Raw genomic sequence first — 12,688 nt, forward strand, 5'->3', positions numbered from 1 at the left:
TGCTACACACACACACACACACACACACACACCCTAGATGTGGTATTGTGGCTTGTAATTTAGACTTTCAGAGTTAATTAAAAAGAGCTTCAGGTCCTCTTAATTTCATTTCCACTTCCTCGCTTTTTAAAAAGACCTGGAAATGCCCAGTGTTTTCATTATGGAGAAACAAATCAGCAGTAACTCTCAGATGCAAACCAGTGAGGAACTCTGACCACACTGCTGCCTACAGTCCAATGGGCCATTATTCTCTGATCCTGCCGCCCCCGCTGCCATGGCAACCCGATCCAGTTCTGGTCCTGTTCACACCTGACAGGGTGCTCATTTCCTGGGCATGACCTGAAGGCTATCTGGTTCGACCCCACTGGCTAGAAAGGGCCACAAGCGATAACTTGAAAGAAAGAATGTATACATCTTTGTTCCCAAATACACACACATTCGCGTGTGTGAGAGGGGATACCACAGTGGTTTAGCAGGCAGACTCTGGAACCAGGGAGAGTTACGCTCAAAGCCTAACCTGGACAGTAACTGGCCAGGTGACCCATCTGAGCCTCAATTTCCCCACTTAAAAATGCATATACTACTTTCCTCCTGTCTTTTAATGAGGTAAGGCAGACAAAAAGTGTAAGAGCTTGGCTTCTGGGTAAGAATCTGTAAGGACTGCTATTAAAGCAAAAGTATAATTAGTAAAAAAATATTTTTTTGTTATTATTTATCCCTAGGATATTTTTATTGAAGAAATTGTGGTTTAGAGAAGCAAAACTACTTGCTCAGCTAGAAACAAAACCAGTCAGCCGAACGTTCTTCCCCTACCCTTCCCCCAAAGCTCTGAACTCCTTGACATCTCTTTAAATAGACCATCAAGAATTTATAAAGGAAACTCTTTCACTTTCTTTAGAAATTCTTCCTATCTCCCTAAGCTTGTGAAATTGACAGAACAAATCCATTTTTTTTTTTTTTTTTGCTTCCATGTACCCGGCCTCTCTCTATAGAATTAAAATTTAATTAGAACCCAAATTAACATGAGAACTTGCTGCCTGGAGAGCTTGTAAATTATTTAAATTTATTAAATTATATAAATTAAATTATATAAATTTATTATTGAAAAAACGTTAGCACGAAGAGAAGTCGCTTGGGAAGTTGTTTCTATCGAATAGGGGAAGTGTATGGGATCAGGCCTACCGGTGGGGAGATGGATCTTCGGTGACCAGGGAGGCACCTTGAGGAAACCACCACTCTGCTTCAGGCCTTCAAAGTACAAGGAATTGATTCATTCTAAGGTCAAAAGGACTGGCCAGGCCTGTCCTGCTTGGGAGGCTCCTTGTTAAAAGGGCTTTTTTCCCCCCACCTTTTTTTTCCTGGGAGGGGTTTGGGAGGAGGAACAGCGAATAAATCAATTTTTCATGGGTCGAATGGGCTCTGACTTTTCTCATTCAAAGTCCCCTCAGATGTTTATTTTGTTCTGTTAAAAAGACCAGAACTCAAACAGATGTACCCCTTGGTTTACAGTTCCCACTCGCGTGGGCACATCTGCAGTTAAAAGTGGGAAAACATTTAACAGCTCGTCGGGCCTGATAAATAAGGGCCGTTTCTCATGAGGTCTGGTCACAATGGGCCAGTTGTTTAATTTTAGGCTGCTTTTCAAGCTTTAAGTCCCCATTTGATGTCTGAAGGGTTCAGATAGCAGTGGAAGTGGTCACATTTCCTCCGGGTATGTATAGAAAAGGCCTGCAAAAGCCACCCCCAATTTCCTAATAAAAAAATAAACATTTATTTCATAAAAATATTGACGACAAGGCAAATACCTCCACTTCTGCGTCTGGTGTGAACTGACAACGTGTATACGATGCCTAAGGAAACATGTCGTTCTGCATCGCCATCTCGTCAACAGCAGAGCAGGCATTGCTAATCACTGGCCCCCCACGCCCATCAAAGCAGCCCACAGCCTCAGGAGGTTTAAGAAATACTGAGGCAGAATCTTTCTTCTCATTACACCTTCCCTCTCTCCAGCTGGCAGACTCTCTTTGGAGAAATTTCTTTGAAGGTTAAAGAAGTTAAAACATCTACCACATCTTATAATAAAATGAAAGTCAAAAATATAAGATGAATGATCTCGCCTGAAATATTAAGTCACATTTTCTAAATTATTCATCTTAGAACATTGCTTGCCTTTTGGACACCCTTGGGGTATGTCGGCCTCAGTGCTAAAAGTGACTTCTAAATTAAAACTATCTAAGTCATGAAACCCTCAAACTTTCTTGATCAAGGCTGTAACTGAAAAGCAGAAGTTAGGATAAGAGAGCAACATCAAAACACAGGAAGGTTAAAATATAACTACAGATGTAACTGCATCAAGAGAACTCACATGATAGTAGGATTTATGACCTTCACAACATTCTGCAAACAGTGGAATGACTCTAATGCTGCCTGCTCTGGCATTTCCTGCCTATTTTTCTGGAAGACTGTGTGGATCAGAGAGATGAGAGAGCTAATCTTACCTGGAAGAGGTCATCAAAGTAATCTGCCTAACAGATGAATACCACCTGGAGTTGGGGAAGTACACTCAAGGGCTTGAAGGAAAGAGAGGTATAGTAAAAGGGAATGGTGGGGACTGCAGCAAAATAGGAAATTCATGCCTAGTCTAAAGTACATTAAATGGGGGCGCCTGGGTGGCTCAGTGGGTTAAAGCCTCTGCCTTTGGCTCAGGTCATGATCCCAGGGTCCTAGGATCAAGCCCCACATTGGGCTCTCTGCTCAGTAGGGAGCCTGCTTCCTCCTCTCTCTCTCTGCCTGCCTCTCTGCCTACTTGTGATCTCTCTGTCTCTGTCAAATAAATAAATAAAATCTTTTAAAAAAATAAAGTACATTAAATGAATGAACAATCACATTACGTACCCAACGAAACACAAATTCAGCCCCAAGACCATAAATTTAGAATCCCTAATCTAAGGTCCCAGCTGATTTCTTTGTTTAATTTAGGAAAGGGAATGGGTTATTTGGGATGAAGGTCAGCACAATACCAAGCCTTCCTATGAAGTTACTCAGAATCAGATATAAGCTAAACATTAATAGCATTTAGTATTTCCTTGTGTATGAAACTACATTTTACCACGAGAGCTTTTTGGAGCCTGAATAAAAGCACCTTTTTTTTTTTTTTTTTTTGGTGATATGGATAAGAATATATCTGTGAATATTTACTTGAATAAAAATGATAATAATTATATTATTAGTAATTGGCCTCAATTGAATATAAAGTAGTTTTACTTTATTTGATGTAAAGCTGGTAATCATTTGTGCCTTTACTTATTTTATTGCAAAAAGGCCATGTTATCTTCAAATACTGCAAATTTATGTTAAGAAAAAAAAATTCTTTCCATGCACTGCAGAGATAAAGCCGAACTATGATAAATTTTGCTAGGAATTTGCCATTTCTGACGTAAAGCCAGCATTTGGCAATACAAAAAGTCTAGCTAAAATGAAACTCTATCTATGTTATTGAAATTTATTCTCAATCAAGACTGGAGAACTCTTCTTACCCAGCCCACGAGGATGGGACCAACATGTTCGGTGGAACCATCAGGCTTCCGAGCATCTCGAAGTTGACTAAGAAGCTCTGGTTAAAAAAAAAAAAAAAAAAAGACACACACAAAAAAACAAAAAACAAAAACAGAATGCTTATTTTGTTAGGCATTCAAATATGAACAAGACTGGAAGTAGATTCTGGGTTAATCTCCTTATTACATAATCATGACTTGTTATAGGACGACTCAATTAAGGCTACAAGTCAGGACTCATTCTGGGAACAAAATTATACCTTCGTGTAGAGGAATCAGAGAGTCCAGTGTTCCAAAGATTTGATTCAACTCTTGTTCTGTCATTATGGAGAGTTTCAGCATGGGGTCATGATAGGCCTGTACAAGAAGGGCAAGAGACAGAAGCAAACATTTAAAATCCGTAGAAGCAAGTGGTTAATGTAAATGGCGTCGGTGTCTGTGAGGCCCCATTTTATAACAAAATATTTGGCTCTCCCCAGCACCCTCTTCCAGAACGCTGCAGAGACAGCAGATGGGTGTGGCCAGACCAGATGAGAATCCAGGATTGCCTTGAGCTGTTTGTGGTTGTTGATAAACCAAAGCAGATTTTTTAAAAAGCTTTTTAATTCTAGTATATCATACATCGAGGCAAGAGCACAAATCCTAAGTACAGAGCTAATCTGATTTGTATAATGTTTTAAAATTTAACGTATTGGAGATCTTGTAGCTTGAAAAACTCCAAATTTATACAGGATTTGTTACTAGTATAGAACCTACTAGTAGGTTCTTTTTCAATGAGTCCATATTTAAACTAAGTAAAGGAAGAAAGGGAAAAGAAAAGTGATGGCATCCTTTACGACTGTTCCAAAGCCAAAAGACCAAAATCTCTGTCAATTTTATCTTCTCTTATTAACGGTAATTTTTTTTTTAAAGATTTTATTTATTTATTTGTCAGAGAGAGAGACAGGAAGCACAGGCAGACAGAGTGGCAGGCAGAGTCAGAGGGAGAAGCAGGCTCCCTGCGGAGCAAGGAGCCCAATGTGGGACTCGATCCCAGGACGCTGGGATCATGACCTGAGCCGAAGGCAGCCGCTTAACCAACTGAGCCACCCAGGCGTCCCATTAACGGTAATTTTTAAAAAAAGATTTTATTTATCTGACAGAGACAGAGAGACAGTGAGTGAGAGAACAAAAGCAGGGGGAGTGAGAGAGGGAGAAGCAGGCTTCTACTGAGCAGGGGGTTCAATGTGGGACTCGATCCCAGCTCCCTGGGATCATGACCCAAGCCGAAGGCAGATGCTTAACGACCGAGGCACCCAGACGCGCCTATTAATGATACTTGAGCAAGAACACACAATTATACCCAAGTTGCTGTAACAAAGACTCGGATGGCACAGTCTCTGCCTCCATGGAGATTTATAAAGCTAATCGGGAGATAAGAAAAACACGTGGATAATTAGATATATACTTTTTAAAATCTCAAGACTAAAAACACAAGGGATGTCACATAGCAGCAAAAACTGATCCAATTACAACTGCTCAGAGGTGAGAGAATTAAAGCTGTAGCGGTCCAGGGAGATTTAAGAAGAGCTGTCTGGCTGGCATGCCTGGGATGGAGAAGGAGGCATAAGTACTGGTGCAGAATGAACTGAGATCTGAGCTAGTTCCTGGAGGACAGCTGGATATGGATGGTTGAAGGAAAGGAAGGGTTTCCAAGAAGGTAGAACCACCGTAAGCAAAAGGATGGCAGTAAAACATCCTTAGGGTGCTCAGCGTTGGGGAACCTTGATACAGGAAGGAGGAGCTGAACAAATGCCCAGCAAGACGTCTTATAGAGTTAAATGCCTTTTTGTCATCTCCATCTTCCTCCTCCTCCAGCCCTGTCTAAAAACTCAGTTTCTTGACTGTGTCCAAGCAAAGTGCGGATGGCCATCTCCTGGGACTGCTACAGACAGGACTTCATACCAGCAGGAATCTGGACAGAGGACACTTGAAAGAAGGGACTAAAGACTCTTTCCAACCTTGCAATTCCTTTTTTTTTTTTTTAAGACTTTATTTATTTATTTGACAGAAAGAGGGACAGCGAGAGAGGGAACATAAGCAGGGGGAGTGGGAGAGGGGGAAGTAGGCTTCCCGCTGAGTAGGGAGCCCGACGCGGAATTCGATCCCAGGACCCTGGGATCATGACCTGAGCCGAAGGCAGATGCTTATTGACTGAGCCACTCAGGTGTCGCAAACCTTGTGATTCTTTAAAGGGGGCTGCGAATATCAGATGAAGAAGTCTGGATTTCAGCCTTTAGGGAGTGGGGGGTGGGGTCACTGGGACAGAAAGGTTTTGAGGAAAAAGTTTATTGTCCAGACAGCACAGGTTACAAAGCATGGGTTTCTTCTCCCTTCCTGCACACAGTGTGACTAAAACACAAGTTCTATATAAAAGAACGCATGTCACATGATATTATGCAGTCGCCTTGCTTGACCACTTTCTCTACTTAGGAGATTCAAGTGACTTTATTTCTAAGACACCATTCCAGTTTCAGATGTCTGCACGCCCTTTCCCATGGGTAAGGAGGCTCCGCAGGACAGACAATGAAAAATATGGAAAGCCAGGCCACTCTCTGTGAACACTTTCTTAGAATTGTAAAATTATTCATGAGGAAAAAAAAGAAAAAAGAAGGTGGCCCAAATGACCACTGGTTTCAAATTCACCTTTTTTGCCAATTTCAAGTCCTCTATCAAGTCTTCTTCTCCTTGGGAAAGCTCAAAGATTGCCTGCAAGCAAAGACAGAACACGTTCACTGAACACTCCATTTATGAGCCCAAATTCAAACAGTGCTGGTTCTGTTGCTCAAAAACCCAGATCTACTCATTTCTTAAGCATTTTTAAAGGACTTTAAAAAGTTAAATTAACCTGCAGCAAATGCATCTAAGTAGCTAAAACCTATAAAGGAAGAATTTTGCAAAACTTCTATATAATGTACTCACCCATTTATGGGAGAAAGGGGTTCCACATATGTTTCCAACCCAGTAAGTCATCTTTCATGTTACAGAACTTGGGTACAGCCAAACAAGAGGGAAGTATTTTAGGCAAAATAATGACAGTGGGAGTCTGGGTCTCTCATGTGTGCAGCAACCATCACAAATGGATTTCAGGTCTGTTCTCAGTGGTGGTCGTGGCAGTATTATGAATTGGGCCATCACAATTTGTCTTTGTTCTACTCAACAGAAGGTGAATCTTAACAGAAAGCTTTATTCTTATCAGCCACTTGTCTTGAGGCTGGAATTGTAGGAAGAATCCAATATTTTATCACTCTAAATGTCTGGTGAAGTTAATTCATTCTAAATTACTTCTCAGCCCTACACGGTACAATAAATAAAATTATAGGCACCAGCTGTGTGTATGAGTGTGTAAATGGACCGTTTCTAATTTGGCTCTATTAAGCCATCATAATTTAAGAGCTATGATGTGCAGAATACTCTTTCACTCTTTCATCTGGGAGTCTAAACTGTTGGCAAACATTGTTAAAGGCCTCTATGTTTAGTCCTTTAATAGGAGGGATGGTTTGGGGACTCCTTCATTTCTTTCAGACTAAAGGGAAGAAGTGAGCAGGCCGGAGAGCACCTTCCATCCCTGGGGTGGATGGAGTATAAGACAAGGAGTTTGCTCTCAGGTAATGCAGATGGAGACAGAACACCGTGCTGGAGGCCAGTGCATGGTAAGTCCTCCCCAGGCCCAGTAAAGCCTCCACTTCATGCTCACCTGGTGTTCTATTTTATTGAACCAATCATTCATTCATTCATTCATTCTTTTTTTTCCTTTTATTTGACACAGAGAGAGACACCGGGAGAGGGAACATAAGCAGTGGGAGTGGGAGAGGGAGAAGCAGGCTCCCCACTGAGCAGGGAGCCTGATGCAGGTCTCAGTCCCAGGACCCTGGGATCATGACCCGAGCTGAAGGCAGACACCTCCATGACTAAACCACCCACGCGCCCCGTTGAACCTTTTATTATGAAATAATTACATACTCACAGGAGAAGTTGTAAACATAGAACAGCAAGGTCCTCTGCCCCTTCTACTCACCTTCCAGAACTATAGAACGTTATCAAAACCAGGAAATGGATTGGCTCAATACACTGACTAGACTTTACTTAGACCTTCCTCAGATTTCCTTATACATCTGTTTTACTAGAATTTACTTGAATAGGTCTGATGGTCCAAATGACCAAATGTGGTCCTCAGGAAAGGAAAACCATAGAACCCCATACTGGGAAACGTCACCATCAGATATCTCTTGTGGGGCAGCACAGTGTCACCATGAAGACCATGGGCTCTGGAGTAGGGCAGGACCTGGGTTCAAATCACAGCTCTGTAACTTTCTAGATGGGTGAACTTGTATTCACTGTACCTTAATAATCTCCCAATCTGCAGAACAAGTCCCTCCCTCTTTCCTTCCCTCCCACTACCAGATCATACTAGTTATATGCATACAGTTAACACTTGGAAAAACACAAGAAAGCAAAAGTGGAAACTTTTAATGTACCCATAATACCATCTTATTAACTATTATTAGGGTTTTGCCATATTTCTTCACAGATTTTTTTTTCAGTGCACGTATTATTTTAAAATGCTTTATTATTTCTTTTAAATAGGTAATGCATTAACACAGTTCAAAATTTATAGTGCACAAAGGGGCACATGGTGACAATTTTCTTTCTTACCTCTATCCAGCCACCCAGTTCCTTCCCAGGAGGCAACAATATTACCAGTTCCTTGCAAATCCTTCTAGAAATATGTTATGATTCTACAAGCAAATATGTGCACCTCCACACCTATATTCATTTTTCTTTGTTCTTTCACATGGATGGTAAAAGGACATAATATACCCTATTTTGTGCCTTGCCTCACCCACTTAAGCCATACATGCCTATCAGCCCCTCTCATGATTGCTACATTGTATTCCATGTGTATCTAATAGATATTCATTATTCAGCCAGTTCCTGGCAATAGAAGTTCAGGCTCTTTCCAGCACTATTACAAGCATTAGTGTGATGAATAAGCTTACATGTATATCTTTTCTTCTGTGTTAAGTGTGTCTGGCAGACAGATTCCTAGAAAGGAATTGCTGAGCCCAAACCTAGAAACTTGTCAAGTATTCCTTTTGCCAATGTCAGGTTTTCCACAAAAATAGATGTTCCAAGGGTTTCACTAGATAATGCACTAGATGTGCTTTGGCACAGCCTGGAATTTGACAAGTTTCTATAAAGGGTAATATGACCATAGTCATTTAGAGCTATTGATACAGAAAACTGACAAGTCATGAAATGAGCTGCATTCCCTAGATATGTTCTCCATAAAACTAAATCAAAGTTTCATAAACTATTTAAAAATATTCTAGAAGTTACCATCAAAATATAACTCAACTGATTATTTTTGTGAGCTCCAAGATGCTAAATAGACACTTCCTGATTCATTTTCTTTGTAAATTCAGATTTTCACATTAGTTTCTTTTTAAAGCAGAGGCCACCCACCCAGCTGGATGTTGGGTTCTCAGTTCCTTACAAGGCATGACAGCCCTGTTTGTCCTCCTACAAATGCAACGAAGAACTGACTAGGAGCCTGTGGTATAGACGCAGTTTGGCTCTCGCCTGTAGCACACTTTGTTCCAGACATAGGGCCAGCTCCTGGGTCCCGAGCCTACCTCCTGACGTTTGATTTCCTTGGACGGAAGCATCTGATTGACGCACACATCAAAGGTCTCACTCCACAGCTTGCTGTCTCTCCGCTTCGTGCTTGAGGAGGCGGCATTTCTGGACCAGGGTCGGGGGGCGAGGATGTCAGGACGGCTCTCGCTGCGGAAGCTGATAGAACGCTAAACAATGAGAAAAACAAACCATCACGGGGGCTGTGGCAGGACTTGGATGGATCGTTACAGCAGCTTCCTGTCACTGACAGAACATAAATCAGATACTCACAAGAAAGAGAGGACAATGCCACAAGGCCTTTTGGGAAGTGGGGTATTTGCTTGCACCTACGTGCTAAGGGAAATTGTGCAAAGGGGCTGCGTTCTCACATGTCCTGGGAGTATCCGTTCTGTAAGACCTGGACACCGCACAGAAACAGCCACAAAGGCAGCTCTCAGAGAAGCCACAGGATCTACTTGTTTCCAGTGGACACTCCCCTTCTTCAGAAGAACAAGGGTTAACAGCAGGGGATGTCCTTTACATCTGGCCTGTCCTCCCACTCTCCTCCACCACGGAGGAACAGAAGCCTGCTGTCCTTGGGTATCCCACTTGGTGCACAGTTTGGGTGGGATGCCCCAGACCTGACCAGTCAGAGTCATCCTCCACCCTGGTTCAGGGATGGGCTCCTGATTTTCCGAAATGTGCTAAGCGGTTCATGGGAGAATGAGCGGAAGGGTCTTTACTCCTTTAGTGTTGTGAACTCAAGATAAAATAAGCAGGAATTTCTTGCAGCAGCTCTCTCTTGTCACGTGGATAAGTCTATTTAGTATTCAAGGAGAATAAAAGGACACACAGCATGAAGGACAGAGGGAGAGAGACCATGGAGGGAGGGAGCAAGCTTTACCCACACTGTTTAAGGGCCTGGATACCACTGTGCATGAAGCCAGGAAGAGCCACTCTTAGATTAAGGGGCCAGTACATCCCCCCTTCTGTTTACATTAACCTCAGTTGGGATTCTGTCATTTTGAAAAGTACCAACTAATACGTATATTAAATACCATCTTGACAGCAAATTATGCCGGTCCCTAAGGTATTTTCTTATTTTCCAAAGAGGCGCTGGTAGACTTTGGGATGGTCTGACTACCCGAAGTCTATCCACTCTTGTGGCTGAAACATGCTATCGCAGGACCTTCGCATGACGAGTACAAATGATCAAGAAGAAAGCTAAGTGCATCATCTTTAGCCTTCAACCTAGATTTCAACACTCTTATTGGGAACTTGGCCAAAGCGGTAAGATGGTGTTGTGCTCAAAACCACATTCTAATTTAGTAAGACATGGCTGTGGCCACATATCTATGTCCTTCAGAAGTTCCAACTCCTTAGTTTGGCATAGAAGGCTTCTTGTAATCTGACCACAATCTATATATCTAGAATCACCTCCTGCCACTCACCTGTGAGTCCTCGGTTCTCTAGCCCTACTAGGCAATCTGCCACTTTCTAAAAGCCTCATGCTTTGCCATCCCTCTGTACTATCTTTAAGCCCTCTTCTTTTCCTGGGAAGCTTTTCTTTCATTTACTAGCTGGCTAACTCCTAAGTGTCCTCAGGATATAACTCAAACTTCTCTAAGAAACCTTCACCACTTTCCCAGAGCAATTTGTACATATCTCTGATATAGCAATGATCACATTTTATTACACTTATTGGTCACCTGCTCTGACCTATAAACTTCCTGAGGGGAAGAACTGATTTTGCATGTGACATATGAGCTGTCATCACTAAGATATCCTAAGGCATATTTTGAGATTCAACAATAAAATTTAAGAAAGCAAAGAAAATTTTAAGGGAGCTATTCAACATAAGGGCATTGTTAAATAAGTTATAATTCATCTGCTTGATGTATATTATCTAGCCAATTGGACAATTCTGAGACCACTTTAACAGCTAAAAATCCCTTCTATGTAAGTTAAAATCAAAACTAAAATCAGCATATGAATACTAGTTATGAAAAAAAGGACATGAGCAAAGATATGAAAGGAATGCCAGAAAATTCTATTGTTTTTGCCTGATGACATGATAGGTGACTTTTTATCCTATTTTACAAATTTTTTATAATTTAAGAGAAAATGAATAACTGACAAATGTAAAAAGAAATCTCCAAGGGGCTTCAAGGTATTATCACAACCCTCTTGAAGCAGGAAGTTAGCCGTTTGCAAGTAGCAACCTGAGTTCCTCAGGCTTCCAAGAGCCCCTGGGCTCATTAGTGAGCTCATGATCATTGGATCAGCCCCCGATGCTGGTCAAGAAAGAACTTGCACCAAATACATGGTATACTAATGATATCTCACAAATCCTTGTGATCTCTTGAAAATAGGCCCTTATAAACTGTGACCAGACTAATGCTGCAGATCCTCGGCACTCAGAATCAATTAGCCACAGGCACGGAAAGGTCAAAACAAGCAAAGTGAGTCATCAGGTTACTCACTGATCTCAGTTTTTGGTTCTGATTACAGCCGGGGTGGGAATTAAAGAGCAGAAAGAGAGGAAAACACAAAAATAAGATTCAAAATGAAAGACATTTTCCACTTTCACTGGAGAGATTCAAGCGCCCACCTGGTAACAGTTTCAACCCCTGACCAACTTCAAATTCCCCCCTCCCCACCACCAATTCTCAAGTAACTTATGCTAACTTTAAATTTTCATACATTATGAAAGTATAAACATTTTTATACATTACAAAAGTATATAAAACTAAGTACAAATTCCCCTGTTCTCCTGTCTACTTTCCAAAAGTAACTGCTATTAAGCCTGTTCTAGATCTTTCCAGAACTTTTAAATGCCATTTGCCTGCCAACAGTCACAAAAAACAGTATTTTCTCTCCTCACTCAACAGTATGTCTCTCCATATTAGCACGTAAGACTCATTCTTAAAAAAAAAAAAATAATAATTTATAGGGGTAAATTTCACATAACATAATTAACCATTTTTGTGAACAATTTGGTAGTATTCAGCACATTCACAATGTTGTGCAAACACCACCTCTGTGTAGTTACAAAGTATTTTCATCACCCCCAAATCTTTCTCTTTAATGAGTGCAGAGTTAGTATCCCATGGTCCAGATGGACCACATGGATTTAATCAACCTCCCACTGATGGACATTAAAATAGTTTCCAGTGCCTGGCTATTACAAAAAGTCCTTCAGTGAATATCCTTTATGTAGTTGTGCTATTTTTATAAGGCAGATTCCTTAAGCTGAGTTCCATGATCTAAGAAATATCTACATGTTAGCATTTGACATGCATTGCCAAATTTGCCAAATTACTTCTAGACAGTCTGTTTCAAACTTTATTGTGAATAAAGGTATATGAATTACCTTTACCCACACTCTCATCAACAAGATATTATCATTAATCTAATAGGGAAAACCACTACAGCTTTTGTAATACTTATACAAAAGATGTGTTAGTTGGCTATTT

General features: G+C 41.1%; 1 protein-coding gene across 9 annotated transcripts in view; it reads right to left on the reverse strand.

The window, feature by feature from the left end:
- ARHGEF3 (Rho guanine nucleotide exchange factor 3) overlaps positions 1-12,688 on the reverse strand; it is a 315,621-nt gene that overhangs the window by 18,066 nt on the left and 284,867 nt on the right. For all 9 annotated transcript variants that reach the window (XM_059389998.1, XM_059390000.1, XM_059390003.1 and 6 more), the window contains 4 exons: positions 9,230-9,400; positions 6,240-6,302; positions 3,815-3,911; positions 3,537-3,613 (listed from right to left, as the gene is read on the reverse strand). In XM_059389998.1, the coding sequence (XP_059245981.1) occupies positions 3,537-3,613; positions 3,815-3,911; positions 6,240-6,302; positions 9,230-9,400 (408 nt within the window). The remainder of the gene's footprint in view (positions 1-3,536; positions 3,614-3,814; positions 3,912-6,239; positions 6,303-9,229; positions 9,401-12,688) is intronic.

This window comes from Mustela nigripes, chromosome 2, assembly GCF_022355385.1.
Source record: "Mustela nigripes isolate SB6536 chromosome 2, MUSNIG.SB6536, whole genome shotgun sequence".
NCBI classification, from domain to species: domain Eukaryota; kingdom Metazoa; phylum Chordata; class Mammalia; order Carnivora; family Mustelidae; genus Mustela; species Mustela nigripes.